Genomic DNA, 18,575 nt, shown 5'->3' with positions numbered 1-18,575 from the left:
AAATGAATGGTAGCTCAGGCCTGCTATTGTTCACATCACACTCCAACTTCCTGTGCTATAGTTGTACCCATAAGCTTGTAATCAGCTTAGCGTACAACTCCATACACTCATTAACAGCCCTGTCAACATAATAGGAAGTGCGCAGTTAGATTTATTCATGGTGATGGTCATGTGAAAAAGTGATTTCCGTGTTTTACGACACGACAGTTGCAGTCCAAATTTAATGCTTTGCCAGCCCGAGAGTGGGTCAGAAATTCATTGGCAAATTTCCTGGACATTTGAAGGAAGGTCTGCTAGTTTAAGCAATAAAGTATAGGAGCTTGTGGTAATTTGTGAATACTGTCTGTATGCAACCCTATTATCAAAAGCTATATTCACAATATAGCATGCTATAGTGCGTTTTTGCTTTTTATAAGCCATAATAACAATATTTAGGAGATGGTTCACTTAAAAATGGAAGTACTGTTTATTCTTCAATTTCAAACCTTTATGCATTTCTTTCTTTTGTGGAACACAAAGAATACATTTTTAAGAATATTTGTAATCTAGGTGTTAAAACAAAACAGAAAACTTAGTATGCAGATCAACATCCATGACCAGAACTGTCACGTTTTATATTTATAATATAAAAAAATTGTTAGTCTAATATATACATTACTAGTCAAAAGTTTTTGAATGGTACGATTTTTAATGTTTTTTTTTTTTTTGTCTCTTCTGCTCACGAAGCCTGCCTTTATTTGATCTGAAATACAGCAAAAGCAGTAATATGGTGACATTTTTATTATTTAAAATAACTGCTTTCTATTTGAATATATTTGAAAATAGAATTTATTCCTGTGATCAAAGTTTTCAGCATCATTACTCTGGTCTTCAGTGTCACATGATCCTCCAGAAATCATTCTAATATGCTGATTTGCTGTTTAAAAAAAAATATATATATATTATTATTATCAATATTTAAGAGTTTTTTTTTTTTCAGGATTCATGATAGAAAGTTCCAAAGATCAGCATTTATCTGAAATAAAAAGCTTACATTGTACACTATATAGCATACCATTCAAAAGCTTGGAGTCAGTATAATGTTACAAAAGATTTCTGAACTTTATATTAATCAAAGAAACTGAAAAATCTACTCGGGTGTTTTCAACATAATACATGTTTTGTGAGCAGCAAATCAGAATATTAGAACAATTTCTGAAGGATCATGTGCCTGGAGAAATGATGCTAAAAATTCAGCTTGAAATCACAGCAATAAATTATTTTAAAATATATTTCAAATAGAAAACAGTTATTTTAAATGGTAAAAATATATATCAAACTTTTACTGTTTTTGCTGTACTTTGGATCAAATAAATGCAGGCTTAATGAGCAGGAGAGACTTCTAAACAAAAAAAAAACATTAAAAATCTTACTGTTCAGAAACCTGGTACGTTAGTATATAACGTTAGTTCGTCTAAATAATATTCAAGCATAGCAGATGTTGCGGCTTTGTCTTCTGTTTCGCGCCCAAACGGTCAGATACAAACGTCTCAGTGACGCCACAATAACAGGCGTTCTAAAGATTCTTATATCGGTTGAATTCTTTCTCCAGCTCACAGTGTGTTAACTGCAGGACGGAAAGGTAAGTTCAATACCGACGGTCGAGTGAAGTTTCCTCGTGAAGCTTCATTCGGTGAGTCTGTGCTTAGGACTTCGCGGGTTGCGTACGCTAAACGCAATTCCCGCGAATGACTTGACGTGTCTGCTGCTTCAGTTGTGCCGCGAAGCAGCATCCGGTTACCGGCACGGACTGGCACCCGGTTTACTCGTGCACACCCTGGGGTGAGGCGCTAGAGCACGCTTAGAGAGGGTGTAAATGTTGGCGCTTTAGACCTCCAGGCAAAACACGTGAAACCGGCCCCCTTCAACAACATATTGTAGAAAATACTTTTTGTAAATGCTTTTAAATTTGTGTTTTGGATGTTCTGTGCTTATGAGAAGACGAAATGTTCTGTGCTTATGAAAAGACAAAGTGTACACGATGTAACAGAATCTGTTTAGTAAGATGTGTGTGTGTAGTTGCGAACTCTCTACATTCATGTCATTTCTGAGAAACCTCTGTTTACAGGCACGTATGAGAAAGAAGCCCTGCAAAAGTAGTAGCAATTTGAAGGTCACTTTAGACTAGACTTTTGGTCACAAGAAGAAGAATGGGATGGGGCTGTATTTTCTTTTCTGTGCAGGAGCGGTTGGCGATAACAGGCCCTGATTGGAGGAGAATGGTCGAACGATATCAGGAGGAGAGACCTGCAGATCAAGAATATAAATACTTGCATTTAGTTTTGTGAGACGATCCTGTACTGCCCAGATGTCAGATTTGATATGACTTTACCATTAAATTGATTTTAACTTTGATTTTAACGCGGACTCGAACTGTTTTAAAAAAAATATGCAAAAAATATAAATATTGAGAAAATCACCTTTAAAGTTGTCCACATGAAGTTTTTAGTAATCCATATTACTAATAGAAAAATAAGTTTTTGTATGTTAATGTTTATGGTAGGAAATTTACAAAATATCTTCATTGAACATGATCTTCACCTAATATCGTAATGTTTTTGGCATAAAAGAAAAATCAATAATTTTGACCCATACAGTGTATTTTTGGCTATTGCTAAAACTGGTTTTGTGGTCCAGGGTCACATTTGATGCCATCCAGTGACAGAACTCTGACTGTGCTCAGTACACTTAGATTTTGTTTTAAGTGTCTTACGTCATCGGCGCCAGTTTAGGCTCATGGGCCGGTTGTCTCGCTAGCCTTTGAGCCGTACACGCCAGCTGCTCAATCTCCTCCTGCCAGTCCATCCCACTTTCTGCTCAAGTTACCAGAGATAACACAACACAGAGGAATCTGTGCTTCTACCCCTCTCTCACTTGGCCCCGGTCCCCTGCGATAGAGTCTGGGGACTTTTAGTGATATCAGGGGGTGTGCAGTTTGGACAGTAACCCAAGCCAGTACAAACACAGCCCAAATATATCCACAGCCACTCTGCGGTTGGGGATTGAGCGGGCATCTGGATGAAGACTGGTGCTGGAGTAAAGACCAAGGAATAACAGAAGGAAAGAAAGTTTAGGATTTTTGTTTTATAAACTGAAAGGTGTCCAAAACGCAGTTTGTGATGAACTTCAGTTTGGGCTTCAAACCAGCGATGGGAGACTCAAGTTCAGTGGAGAACTTAGAGAAGCAGCTCATTTGCCCCATCTGTCTGGAGATATTCACCAAGCCTGTGGTCATCTTACCCTGCCAGCATAATCTCTGCAGGAAGTGTGCCAATGATGTTTACCAGGTATTGATTCATTCCTTATGTGGGGTCATATTTTTTCAAGCTTGACTGTTATTCTCTTTGTAGCATCCAGAAACTTCATTAACATAAAACTGTTTTGTTTGTTGTACTAAAATCTGGAAAATAATCAACATTTTCAAGCCATCCCTTTCCTCTGGAATTCCTAATGGGTTTGAATAGTGGTTTAGGATTTATATAGGTGTCTGTTTCTGCCAATAAATAAAAAACTTATTTGAAAAATTATTGACTTTTTTCCCCCTCAGAATTGCATGATACAAATGTGCAGTTCTGACTTTTTGCGAGTTATAAAGTCAGTATTCTGAGATATAAATAATTCTGACTTTATAATTTATAGTTCTCTATTAATTCTGACTTTTCTTACAAATGTGAGTTTGTATCTCGCAATTGCGACTTATAAAGTCAGAATTTGAAGATACAAATCAGAATCACAATTTTCACATTCTCAGAATGGCATGATATAAACTCACAATTTCAATTCAATCGCAATTGTGACTTTTTTCTCGCAATTGCCAGTTTGTATCTCAAAATTCTTTTTTCAATGAATTCTGACCTTTTCATAATTGTGAGATATAAACTCGCAATTACGAGTTATAAAGTCCAATTTTGTGGGGAAAAGACTTCTCAGAATTGCGAGTTTATATCTCACAATTCTGACTTAATAACTCACATTTGTGTGTTATAAAGTCAGAATTGCGATATCTAAACTAGAAAGAATTAAGAGAATTAACTCTAAGCGAGTTTATACCTCGCAATTCTGACTTTATAACTCGCAATTGCAAGTTTATATGTCACAATTATGAGGAAAAAAAGTCAGAATTGCAAGATGTTAACTTGCAATTGTGAGGAAAAAAAATTGTGGTTAAAATAACTTGAAGAGAATTTCAAATTTTGTTCTACAACATATATGTTACCTTAGATTAGCCTAAATAGCCTAACAATATCAAAGCAAAATCAACTTAGTATTCGAGTAACAACAGTGTTTCCAATAAATAAATCACTTGAGTGAATGATTCAACAATTCATAAAGACTGGTGTTGCTCTTGAATGAATCTCTGCTTTTGATCGAATCGGTTGAGTGCATGAATCTTGAGTCACATGATTGTCGCCACCTAGTGGCATATCGATGTAGTCTAAAAAAAAAGCGCTACTTGCCCACCACTTGTCTGGAACAAGTATGGAAGCCTGTTTTAGCCACTGAATACAATTTTAATATAATTTTTTTTTCCCTCAGAGCTGAGTTATACAAACTTGTGGTACAAACGCGCAATTGAGAGTTATAAAGTCAGAATTGCGTAAATTCTAAAAAATAAACTCAATTCTGAGAAAATAAAGTCACAGTTCTGAGAAATAAAGTCGCAATTCCAAAAAATAAAGTCAGAATTGCGAGATATAAACACACATTCTGAGGAAAAACTTGCTAAATCAGTCAACTTTTTTTCTCAGAATTGTGACTATAACTTACAATTGGAAGTTTCTATCTCTCATTTCTGAGAAAAGTCAGAATTGTGAGATTCTTGCAATTCTTACTTTATTTCTCAAAATTGTGAGTTCATAATTCTGAGGGAAAAAAGTCAGAATTTCGAGATAGCATAACCTCACAGTTCTGAGAAATAAAGGCAGAATTTCAAACTTAAACAATTTTCCACAAACAAATTTTTGCAATTTTGAGAAATAAAGTAAAAAATATCAGAACTATGAGAAATAAACTTACAATTCTGACTTTTTTTTTTAACACAATTTATTTTATAAACTTGTTCATAAAGTTTATATCTCACAATTGTGACTTTTTTTCTCAGAATTCTGACTTTTTTTCTCAGAATTTCCCAGAAAAAAGTCTGAATTGCGAGAAAAAGATAAAAACTTGCATTTGCGAGAATAAAGACTTTATTTCTTACAATTCTGTTTATATCATGCAATTCTGAAGAAATAAAATTGGAATTGTGAGTTTATGTCTCACAATTCTGACTTCTAACTCGCAATTCCGAATTTATATCTCACAATTCTGAGAAAAATTTAGATAAAAAGCAATAACCTTCTTTATTATTTATAAATAGGTGTAAATAATTATTCATAAATAGGTGATTACAGACAGTATATATATATATATATATATATATATATATATATATATATATATATATATATTTTTTTTTTTTTTTTTTTTTTTTTTTTTTTGCAAAAATATACAAACGGTGACATGAAACAGCACACGGCCAATTAAATCTGAGGACCTAACTGGAACTAACTGTTGTATGTTGATGCATCAACGATTTTGATAATAGCTGTGTACTGTGTTGTGAATTCGGGCTTTAATGTGAGCTTATTAAACAAACTAAAGCTATTTTTAGAAGCTATACAGTATTCCTCAACCTAATTTACTTTAAAAGTCATTTTATGAGTTAAATTCTGAATCGTGAGAATGAAACAAGACCTCAGAGGCCCTCAGCAACTGTCAAATAGAGATTAATGATCCATTTAGCCTTTCTTATTTGTGCCAAATCTCGTTTACCTTTCTCCTCTGAGGCATTAGACTAGTCATCTCATCATCAGGAAGAGGTTCAGCTTTCAGTGGAGCCATTAGTGTTCTTTTTGAGCGGAGCGGGTGCCGCTGGGCCATACTTTAACATGATTGACTGCTGCTATCCATCCATAATAAATTTCATCTTTTACTTTGAACAATTACCCAAAGATAACTGACAGACAAATTACAGTTTGCTGGGCAAAGGTGTCCATTCATTCTCCTATTAATTGCCCACAAGTATGTGCTTTTAATAGCAGGTCTGCTCTTGTCTAAAGTCCTGCTTTCTTTACATAAGAATGTGAGTTTATGAAACAGTCTTAAAGAATTTTTAAAATGCTATACATTATATCATTTTGACTAACTAACATTTATTCATCTTTTATCCTTCATTTTATCCTTCAGGCCTCCAACCCTCTTTGGCAAAACCGTGGCCCTGTGTCTACAGGAGGACGTTTCCGCTGCCCATCTTGTCGTCATGAGGTGGTATTGGACCGGCACGGTGTATATGGCCTTCAGAGGAACCTGCTAGTGGAGAATATCATTGATATCTACAAATCAGAGACTGCCAGGTTAGTTTCAAGTTGGATGCAACTCCAAAGTGCTTTTTTCTGGACCTGTTTCACACACCAAGACCACGCATTTCTGTTCTGGAAGCACTGATATGAATGAAAGCTATTTGTTGTATACTTCAAAGCAGCCTTCTCTATATAGAGATCCAGCAAAGCCCCAAGCGGTATGGCAAAAATACACTGTGTGCCAACAGATTTTAATTGTGTTTCAGAAGTCTTGTGTCACACCACTACCCGACACTTGTTCTGTTTCATCAATGAGGCTTAAACCCTGTGTAGTGACAAAAGTATGTGATTTACCCGCGTGTGGGAGATTTTCTGCCACGTCACGTAAATGCAACCGAGACATGAGACCTGAGGCTCTGGTGACTGCTCCAATCCATTGCCAAAACACTAAATATAACTAGGACGCTTTATCCCTTTGGCAATAAACAATGTGTCATGAGACCTTCTCCTATGAAAAATATGCGTAATTGGGTATAATAAGACAGATAGATTTTGAGGTCTTTTGTAACAAACGCTCAGGTGCTTATCATGAATACATAATGTAACATGTTATTAGTGTCTTTGACAAAAAAGCAGGTCACCTGAATGTAGAGGTTGTTTCAAAGACACAAAAGATCAAGTGTGTGTATAATAAACTGGATTTTATATTAAGTAAAGTAAGTAAAATTAAAACAAATATTGAAATTAAAAGTGACTATATTTAATAATAAAAGTTAATAATAAAAAATAATAAAATATTAACTTAAGTCAGGTTTTGTCTTGTTTTAAGTTTAAGTATAAATCTTATAAAATGTATGTTTTTATGTTTAAAAAAAGTGTTTTGTTTTAGAATTCTGGTTAATAAATAAAAAAAGACAAAAATACTAATTTTACAAATATTGTTGTAATCTGGCTCCATTCTAGTATGAAATGTTCTTCTTTTTTTTGTCCAGCCAATTCATTCATTTATATTTTTTGTATTTATTTAATATTGTTTCACTCTGAAATACACTACCAGTCAAAAGTTTTTGAAAAGTAAGATTTGCAATGCTTTTAAAGAAGTTGTTCGCCAAGTACATTTATTTGATCTAAAGTAAAATTTTGAAATGTTTTTACTATTTAAAATAACTTTTGTTTTTTGTTTGAATATATTTTGAGATGTAATTTATATTTAATAATAATTTCAGTATAATTATACTGACACCAAGCTTTTGAATGGCATAGTGTATAATATTACAAAAGCTTTTTATTTCAGATAAATGCTGATCTTTGATCTAATCCTGAAAAAATACTCAACTGTTTTAAATATTGATAATAATAATAATAATAAAAATGTTTCTTGAACAGCAAATCAGCATATTAGAATGATTTCTGAAGAATCGTGACACTCAAGGCTGGAGTAATGATGCTGAAAATTTAGCTTTGATCACAGGAATAAATTACATTTTAAAATATTTAAATAAAAAATTGTTATTTTAAATAGTAAAAATATTTCAGAATTTTACTGTTTTTGCTATACTTTGGATCAAATAAATGCAGGCTTGGTGAGCAGAAGAGACGTCTTTTAAAAACATTCAAAAATGTACTGTTCAAAAACTTTTGACTGGTAGTGTACATCACATTGTTGTAAAATTAAAATAAATCCTATAGTTTGAAGATTATGGTTTGAGATCGCTTACAAAATGACAAATGTAAAAGCAAAATGTATCAATAGATTTGTAACCCATATTTATGATCACTCTATCCACTAATATCGTTGTATAAAAAAATGATCTATCAGCAGACATCCACTGGATGGCAGTCTTTCATAAACAGAGTCTTTGTTTTGCACCGTCCTGCTGCCAACACACTGCACATACAAACCATCTCTTTCCACTTGACAAGACAGATCGAGACAGATGCTTGTTGAAAAGGTCTGTGTGAGTAATGTGCTCATTTTAGGACAGAATATCATATTAGTTACATCAATCACTTTTTAAAAGCAGCACCTGCTGCAAATGCCTTTAACATCAAAATTTCACATCAGCTCCTATTATAATGATTCACCTGAGGGGAAATGATATTGTACCTCTTCTATCACAAAGAAAGAATGCTTGTTGTATGTAGTTCATCATTACATACACATTTAGAAGGGTATAAGAATGTCATTGGCTGTTCCGAATTGAATTTGGAATGTCTTTTAAAAATTTGAATTGATGCAGAATTCTAATTCAAATTTAAGTAACTAAAATATAACTTTAGATTTATGTTTAGTTTTAGAAGAGATCCCTTATTTATTTTTATAAAGTTACTTTAAAATAATGTGCTGGACATTTTGTGGTGTTGTAACATTAAAACCACATTGTGATTGCTTTAATTATTGTTTTATGGTATTGAGTCAAAAGTTTGTGAACCGTAAGATTTTTAATGTTTTTAACAAATGTTCTTCTTCTCACCAAGTCTGCATTTATTTAATCCAATATACAGCAAAACAGTACAATTTTAAAATATTTTTACTATTTAAAATAACAGATTTCTGTTTGAATATATTTTAAAATATAATTTATTCCTGTGATTAAAGCTAAATTTTCAGCATCACTACTCCAGTCTTCAGTGTCACAAGAACCTTAAGAAATCATTCTAATATCCTGATTTGCTGTTCCAGAAACATTTCTTCTTATTATTATTTTCAAAATTGAAAAACAGTTGAGTACATTCTTTCAGGATTCTTTGGTAAATAGAAAGATCCAAAGATCAGCATTTATATGAAAAAAAAAAAAGCTTTTGTAACATTATACACTATACCATTCAAAAACGTGGAGTCATATTTAATTTAAATTTTTTTTTTTTTTGGAAACAAATTATAGAAATAAATACTTTTATTTAGCAGGGATGCATTGCAAGTGATGATAAAGACATTAATAATATTACGAAGAATTTCTATTTCCGATAAATGCTGTTCTTCTGAACTTTTTATTCATCAAAGAAACCTGAAAAAATTATATTACACTGTTTTCAACATAATAATAATTATAATAAATTATTTTAACGCTGCAAATTAGAATATTAGAATGATTACTGAAGGATCATGTGGCTGGAGTAATGATACTAAAATTCAGCTTTGAAATCACAGGAATAAATTACATTTTAAAATATATTCAGAAAGAAAACAGATATTTTAAATAGTAAAAATATTTCAAAATTTTAGCTTTTGCTGCTCTTTGGATCAAATAAATGCAGGCTTGGTGAGCAGAAGAGAAAACTTTTGACTGGTATTGTACATAATATTTTTAGATAATATTTTTAGATAATATTATGTTTTTAAAATTATAATTACTATTTCCTCTGGAACAATTTGTTAGAGCCTTGCTAAAGGGCACAGTTATCATAGCTCAAATTTGCAACTTCTTATTTACCAATGCAAATCTTTAACCTTTACGTCATACCATAAATCATTTTCTGTTTTGACTCTACAGGCCACTCCTGCCCAAAACAGAGCAACAGCAGCTGATGTGTGACCAGCATGAGGAGGAGAAGATCAACATCTACTGCCTCACCTGTGAGACACCAACATGCTCCATGTGCAAAGTATTCGGGGCTCACAAGGACTGTGATGTGGCCCCGCTGCCAGACATCTACAAAAAAAAGAAGGTAAAGGATTTGTATACATTGCCTCCATCAACCAGATCAGCTTTTTGTTGTAATTATTATTTTGTTCAGCTTTGTTTGTTGTGGTGTAAATGACCTCAGAAAAATAACAGGCTGCTCTGATGCTGTGAACCAGACAGATGTGTGTATAACACACTGCCCAGCAGGTTTCACACATTGCAAGGGGCTCGATCTCACCTAACTTCTCTAGCATCAACACCCACCCACATGTGAACACACATACACAGACCACCAGCAGTCCTGGCTCCTGCCTCACCCAACAGCTGCCTTATCTAGACTGTACTAACTTTTTCCATTTTTCCTGCCTCTAATTTGTCTAACAAACAAGTTTTTACAATTTCATTTAATCATGTAAATGAATCAAAGTCAAGTTTAAATGAATAGTTTATCCGAGAAAAAAAAAGTACTCATCCAGTATGTAGATGAGTTTGTTTCTTCATCAGAACAGATTTGGAGCAACTTCGCATTATTACATGCTCACAAATGGGTCCTCTTGAGTGAATGGGTGCCGTCGAGTCCAAACAGCTGATTAAAACATCACACACATGACTCAATTAACAATTAACTCATGAAGCTGCTTGTTTGTAAGAAACAAATCCATCAGTAAGATATTTTTTTAACTATTTTTAACTCTCTCCATAATATTGCTTTTTCCAGTGAAAAACTAATCTCATCTGAATCAGGCAAGAAATAAATGCAGATCAAGCATGAAAACAGTCTAAAACATTTCTAAACAAATATATCAGTGGATTTTAATGTGAAAAGGCAGCAAGGGGTGAACTTTTTAACTGGAGGATGCATTATTATGGATTATGGACTGGTATTTTGGACAGAAGTTAAAAGTTGAAATGCCTTGATGGATTTGTTTCACAAAAACAGGCAGCTTTTCGCTTTATAAGACTAACTGATGAACTGGAGTCGTGTGGATTACTTGTGTTTTTATCAGCTGTTTAAACTCTTATTCTGATGGCACCCATTCACTAAAGAGGATCCAGTTTTGAGTAAGTGATATAGTGCTACATTTTCCAAATCTGTTCTGATGAAGAAATAAAATCATTTACATTTTGAATAGACAAAAGTTGAGTAAAAGTTTTGCAAATTTATATTTTGGGTGAACTACACTACATCAAAAGTTTTTGAACAGAAAGTTTTTAAAGAAGTCTCTTCTGCTCACCAAACCTGCTTTTATTTGATCCAAAATACAGAAAAAACTGTAAAAATGTGAAATATTTTTTACAATAATTCATTCCAGAATTTTCAGCATAATTACTCCAGTTGTCAGTGTCACATGATCCTTCAGAAAATGCCATTCAAAAGCTTGGAGTCAGTATAATTATAGAAAATAATACTTTTATTTAGCAAGGATGCTTTAAATTGATCAAAACTGATGATAAAACATTTATAATGTTACGAAATATTTCTATTTCAGATAAATGCTGAACTTTTTATTCATCAAAGCAACCTGAAAAAAAATCTTCTCAGCTGTTTTCAACATAATAATACATGTTTTTGAGCAGCAAATCATAATATTAAAATGATTTCTGAAGGATCATGTAAGTGGAGTAATGATGCTAAAAATTCAGCTTTGAAATCACAAAAATAAATTACATTGTAAAATATATTCAAATAAAACACATTTATTTTAAATAGCAAAAATATTTCGAAATTGTATTTTTGCTGTTTGTTGGATCAAATAAATGCAGGCTTGGTGAGCAGAAGACATTTCTTTAAAAAAAACAAAAACAATAAAAATCTTTCAGTTCAAAAACTTTTGACTGGTAGTGTATTCCTTTAAAAGAGCCCTCCCACCTTTCCAGCACAAATGATCCAGGGCTACATAAAGATTTTGTTCACACCACTAACCCTAATGGTAAGCAATTGCAATGAGCTTTAGCAAGCAACTATAATTGCACATCACAGAACAAAGGATGGGTCTTAAAATAGGTCCAAGATACTTTACGAAAATAGACAAATTGAAATTAACAGGACAAATGTGTTTTTTGACACACAGAAACACATGCAGCATCATAGCAATTTTCTCACTTTCCGATCCATTCTTGACCTTAATGGTATTGAGGTCCTGACCTACTGCACCTCTTGTGGTATGGCTAATAATGAAGGTCTTCGTACCAGGGTGCAACTGGCCCTGAGAAATGAGTCACTCCTCCCTGTTGTGTTTGAGTCATAGCAGCTTCTTTCTGGTCTTGACTTTTTTTGTCTCTCATTTTTGTCCTCCGTAAGTGCCTGTTCTCAGCTCGATCGCTCCCTTCAGCAGCTACCAGATGAACAATGACTAAACCTACCAGCCTTTCCCAGTAGAAAACCATGTGCATGGTGGACACCATATGTTGTTCTGTCTTTTTTGCAGTGTTCCTATGCTGAAGGTCAGTTCTCATAGGTTCTTCTTACAGTTCTGTGGCTCTTGGTTTTGAGGTACTGTAACAGTGAAATGTGTCAGGGTCGTAGGGTGTTAGATGCCCAAACCGATTCCCAGAGAGCCATAATTTCTGCCAGGTGGCTATGATGACATTTTCTCTTTTAGTCATAGCCCACTATAAACAGTGAATCACTCATTTCAAATGCAAATGGGCAAAGTTTGATCAGTCATGACTGGTAACATTCTTACAATCTCAGCCTTTAGTTCACATGCTGTTCTCTTGTTTGTAAGTGTGGTTCTCACAAGCTGCATAGCCAAGTCTGACATGGCTTTCTTGTGAAAGATGACACGTTGAGCGCACTGGTCATGTGTTTTCTTTCTTTTCTTTTTTATGAGGTCTTGTCACAATTAGTTATATTCTGCTCTGTTTTGTCTCAGACAGAGCTAAGTGATGCCATAGCCATCTTGGTGGCCGGAAATGACAGGACACAGGCCCTGATCTCGCAGATGGAGGATATTTGTAGGACTGTCAAGGTGAGAAATGTTACAGTAAACCACAACAATTATGATATTGTGCGAAAAGACTGGGTGATATATTGGATATTCATAATATATTCATTACGATTTACATTTTGAAACTTCCTGGCTGCAATGGCTGTCAGGTTATAATGATAGATCCTCTGATTCACCACACTGCAAAAAAAAAAAAAAAAAAGGCGTATCTTATTTAGTATTTTTGTCTTGTTTCTAGTCAAAATATCTAAAAATTCTTAAATTAAGATGCATTTACTAGATAAGCAAAATTACATAAGATATTTAGTCTTGTTTTAAGCAAAATGCTTAATTTAATTTTTTCCCCTGGAAACAAGTAAAATCTGCCAGTGGGGTAAGTAAAATATTCTTAAAACAAGAGTATTTTACTTATCCCACTGGCAGATAATTGTACTTTTTTAAAGCAAAATGCACTTAATTTAATTTCCAAGTAAATATACAGCTGAGGTCAAAAGTTTACATACACTTTGCAGAATCTGCAAAATGTTAATTATTTTACCAAAATAAAAGGGATCATACAAAATGCACATTAATTTTTTTTATTTAGCACTGACCTAATTAAGATATTTCACATAAAAGACGTTTACATATAGTGAACAAAAGAAAATAATAATTGCATTTATAAAAATGACCACATTCAAATATTTACATATGCTTGATTCTTAATACTGTTGTTATCTGAATGATCCACAGCCGTGTTTTTAGTGATAGTTGTTCATGAGTCCCTTGCTTGTTAAACTGCCTGCTGCTCTGTAGAAAAAATCCTTCAGGTCCCACAAATCCTTTGGTTTTTCTGCATTTTTGTGTATTTAAACCCTTTCCAACAATGACTGTATGATTTTGAGATGCATCTTTTCACACTGAGGTCAACTGAGGGACTCATATGCAGCTATTACAGAAGGTTCAAACGCTCACTGATGCTTCAGAAGGAAAAACGATGCATTCAGAGCCAGGGGTGTAAACTTTTGAACAGAATGAAGATGTGTACATATTTCTTATTTTGCCTAAATGTCATATTTTTTTCATTTAGTGCTGCCCTTCAGAAGCTACAGAAGGTACCTACATGTTTCCCAGAAGACAAAATGAAATAAATTGACCCTGATCTTTAAATTCAAAAAGTTTTTACCCCCTTTATTGTGTGTATTTTTATTTTTAATTTTTGGGTGTATTCTATTTGGCCCAGAATTTGCATGTGATGATAAGCTTTTAAATTTAGAATTTGTAAATATTTTAAATAGTTAAAGGGATAGTTCACCCAAAAAATAATAATAATCTGTCATAAATTACTCACCCTCATGTTGTTCATGTTGTTAAGACCTTCATTCATCTTTGGAACACAAACGAAGATATTTCTGAAGAAATCCAAGAGCTTTCTGACCACAAAATGCAAATGTGTTGTGGTACTCTTGTGAATGTGCAGCAGAGACTAACACTGAAAAGAAAAAAATGTTGAATAAAGTTTTTTCTTTGCACAAAAAAGTATTCTTGTAGCTTCATAACATTACGGTTGAACCACTGATGTCACATGGACTATTTTAACGATGTCCTACCTTTCTGGGCCTTGAATGTCAGTTGCATTGCTGTCTACAGTAGTCAACATTTGAAGTGGATGAAAAAAGTTCACAAAAGAACAAATATTGTTTTGGTTTTAGGACTTTGATGCAAGGTTTTGATCCACTTTAAATGTTGACTACTATATTCAGGGTCAGAAACCCTTGGATTTCATCAAAAATATCTTAATTTATGTTCTGAAGATGAATAAAGGTCTTACGAGTTTGGGAAGACATGAGGGTGAGTAATCAATGACAGAATTTTCATTTTGGGTTGAACTATCCTTTAAAAAAATGTAAAAATATTTTAGAAGCTATTGATGGTTTAAATGTTACTCTTTATTCAAACTAATCAGTTGCTGATAATCTTTTGTAGGAAAATGGACACCGCCAGATGCAGTCTGTCTCTGATAAGTTTGATGAACTTTATGCCATCCTAGAAGAACGTAAAAGGGATCTAATAGAGACTGTCGGCCGTGAGCAGGACCAAAAACTGGGGCATGTCCGCTCCCTTATCCGTCAACACGGAGACCACTTAGAGATGTCCGTCAAACTGGTGGAGACAGCTATACAGTCCATGGAAGAACCTCAGATGGCTGTTTTCCTGCAGGTACAACAAGTATCACAATTGATTTTTCTGGTGGTTATTACACTTTTAAACATAAAAGTTCCAATTTTTTGCAGCAATGCCATAGAATAACCATTTTAATAATCTAAAGAAGTTTTCCTTCTATAAAGAACATTTTGAGAACTTTTTAAACAGTAATATTTTTAATGTTTTTTTAAAGAATTCTCTTCTGCTTAGCTATCCTGCATTTATTTGATCCAAAAGCAGCAATATTGTGAAATATGTTTACTATTTAAAATAACTGCTTTCTATTTGAATAAATTTTAAAATGTAATTTATTCCTGTGATCAAAGCTACATTTTCAGTGTCATTACTCCAGTCTTCAGTGTCACATGATTCTTCAGAAATCATTCTGATATGCTGATTTGCTGTTCAAGAAACATGTATTATTATTATTATTATTATTATATACATTTATTATGAATATTTAAAACAGTTGAGTAATTTTTTTCCAGGATTCTTTAATGAATAGAAAAATGCAAAGATCTGAAGGAATGGTGCTAAAAGTTGACAAAAATAAATTACATTTTAAAATATATTCAAATAAAAAACGGTTATTTAAAATTGTAAAAATATTTAAAAAATGTCACTGTTTTTGCTGTACTTTGGATCAAATAATGCAGGCCTGGTACGTATAAGAGACTTCTGTAAAAAACATTAAAAATCTTATTGTTCAAAAACTTTTGACTGGTAGTGTATTTGGTACCCCATTCATTTAAAATACTGTTTTATAAAAAGCCAAGCAAAAAACCCAGTCCATTCCAAAATAGCACACCTTTCCTTAAAGGGATAGTTTACCCAAAAATTAAAATTCTGCCATTTATTACTCACCCTCATTTCGTTCCAAACCCATAAGACCTTTGTTCATCTTCGGAACACAAAATAAGATTTTTTTTATGAAATCCGAAAGCTTTCTGACCCTCTATAGACAGTAACGCAACTGACTTGTTCAAGGCATAGAAAAGTAGTAAGAACATTGTTAAAATAGTCCATGTGACATCAGTAGTTCAACCAGAATGTTATGAAGCTGTGCGAATATTTTTTGTGCGCAAACAAAACAAAAATAACTTTATTCAACAATTTATTCTCTTCATTTTGTGGTCAGAAAGCTCTTGGATCTCATCAAAAATCTCTTAATTTGTATTCTGAAAATGAACGAAGGTCTTGCGGGTTTAGAACTTAATTAGAAGATTCTAGATTATTAGCCTCAAAGTAGTTTGCAAACCTAGAGACACTATTACCGTGTCTCAAATGGTCACTTTCTACCCCTAACTCTGGCGTCAGTGATCAATGGCGGTACAGGTGCTTGTGAACATCTGACAAGGTCTTATTGAGCTGTGTGGAGCTAATGCTGCAACTCCGCACCGGGGATGCTGACGACAGAGCTGGTTGCTTTTAGAGCCCCCCAGAGATGCTTGATGCAAATAATCCAGCCTTTGCATATGCTGTTTGCTGATTGACACTGTGCCTGTTGCTACATTCCAAGCATCCTTTAAAGACAAGGCCCAGAGGGGGCTGACATTGATTAGCAGAACCTAACGCAGCTGGAGACCCCTGTCCTTTGACTGGTGGCTCATACGGTCAATACTTCACCACGGCTGAGAGCCGTGGTCCACAGAAAGAGACTTTCAACGAAGTTGATGGAGAGGTGTAATTGTTTTTTTTTTAAACAGCTTTCACTATAAAGTGGCAGCCTCAGGTGCAGCACTGCTCTTTTTTAACTAGCACTTCTCAGTGTCAAAGTAGACTGCATAAGAAGTGCCGGTGATTTAGTATGTGCTCGGATTTGTGTACGCAGTGATGAAGAGGATTGCAGGTTTTATGTTTTAATCTTCTGCTGTATCTTCTAGTCCTAAAACGAGTGCTGTTCTTTGCTGTGTTTACAGAGCGCAAAGGATGTGTTCAAGAAGTAAGTCAGCAGTGAGTGATGTGTTTAGAAGTGTCTTAAAGGGATAGTTCACCCAAAAATCATTTTCTTATCCTCATGTCATTCCAAACCCATGTTTTTTGTTGTTGTTTTTTTTAGGTGAACTGCCCCTTTAAACTAAACCATATTCAGCATGTGTGCTTCATCAATAACTGATGCCTCCTAAAGACTAACAATCATGATTAACAACCTCACACGCAATGACTCAACCAGCCTCCCACCCCAACAACCCACTGTATAATGCATTGGTACTTTCATCTGCCTCAATGATATTGTGGGAGAGATTCTGTACTGTATGTTTTGAAATCCCTTATACTTCTATTTGTGACCCTGGACCACAAAACCAGTCTTAAGTAGCACGGGTATATTTGTAGCAATAGCCAAAAACACATCGTATAGGTCAAAAATATCGATTTTTTTTTATGCCAAAAATCATTAGGATATTAAGTAAAGATCATGTTCCATGAAGATATTTTGTAAATTTCCTACCGTAAATATATCAAAACTTAATTTTTGATTAGTAAAATGCATTGCCAAGAACTTCATTTAGACAACTTCAAAGGCGATTTTCTCAATATTTTGATTTTTTTTTTGCACCCTCAGATTTCAAATAGTATCTCGGTCAAATATTGTCCTATCTTAACAAATCATACATCAATGAAAGCTTATTTATTCAGCTTTCAGATGATATATAAATCTGAATTTAAAAAAATTGACCCTTATGACTGGTTTTCATTTATTTATTTATTTTCTGCTAACTTCTAAATTTAATTGAGCTCCAAATGCTTAATGTGTAGACTCATTGAACATGTTTTGTGAATAATTTCATAATTTCGTAATTTTGTGAATATTTTCATTATTTCTGTTCAAAAGTGTGGGGTCATAAAATATTTCTGAAAGACTTCTTTAATGGGCAACTTGCTGCATTTTTTGTAAAATAAAAAAAATAAATAAAAATAAAATGATAAACGGACCCCAAACTTATATACTGTAGTGTATGTTAAAAAGAAAAGACTAAAATGTAATATCCCTCATTGATTAACTAGTTAATCATATCATTTAACTCTGTTAAGTATAGTTGAATATATTCTTTGTTTTTTCTAAAAATATTACCAGAAAGGCAGTTAGACATTTTGGCTAAACCTTTAACCCTAAAATGTGATAAAATTAATAATAATAATAATAATAATAATAATAAATATTTTTTTCTTTCAAATTATAAATGTTATTTGTTGAAGCATATTTATCTATTATTGCTATAAATAGTTATGGTATGTTAGAAGGCACCACATAACCACTTGGTAAAGTGGCTAGAATTGGTGGGAATGTAGTTGAAAAATCAGCTATTAAAATAATACTTTTTTCAATGGATTACATGATTACAAATTACTCATCATTTATTAATTCTCCCCATTTAAAGTTAATATTTCAATAATGTAGTAATAGGAGAATCAATAAATGATGAATAATTTGT

The 18,575-nt window shown here is 33.4% G+C and overlaps 1 protein-coding gene across 1 annotated transcript in view; it reads left to right on the top strand.

Annotated features, from left to right (window-relative positions):
• The first annotated feature begins 3,051 nt into the window (after positions 1–3,051).
• trim54 (tripartite motif containing 54) overlaps positions 3,052–18,575 on the top strand; it is a 21,996-nt gene continuing 6,472 nt past the window's right edge. Inside the window, exons 1-6 of the mRNA XM_073816686.1 lie at positions 3,052–3,326; positions 6,268–6,434; positions 9,875–10,049; positions 12,883–12,978; positions 14,923–15,156; positions 17,061–17,083. Coding sequence (XP_073672787.1) covers positions 3,159–3,326; positions 6,268–6,434; positions 9,875–10,049; positions 12,883–12,978; positions 14,923–15,156; positions 17,061–17,083 — 863 coding nt within the window. The 5' untranslated portion in view covers positions 3,052–3,158. The remainder of the gene's footprint in view (positions 3,327–6,267; positions 6,435–9,874; positions 10,050–12,882; positions 12,979–14,922; positions 15,157–17,060; positions 17,084–18,575) is intronic.

Source organism: Garra rufa, chromosome 13, assembly GCF_049309525.1.
Source record: "Garra rufa chromosome 13, GarRuf1.0, whole genome shotgun sequence".
NCBI classification, from domain to species: domain Eukaryota; kingdom Metazoa; phylum Chordata; class Actinopteri; order Cypriniformes; family Cyprinidae; genus Garra; species Garra rufa.
The sequence above is the reverse complement of the archived record's forward strand: the minus strand, read 5'-3'. Positions and strand labels throughout refer to the sequence as shown.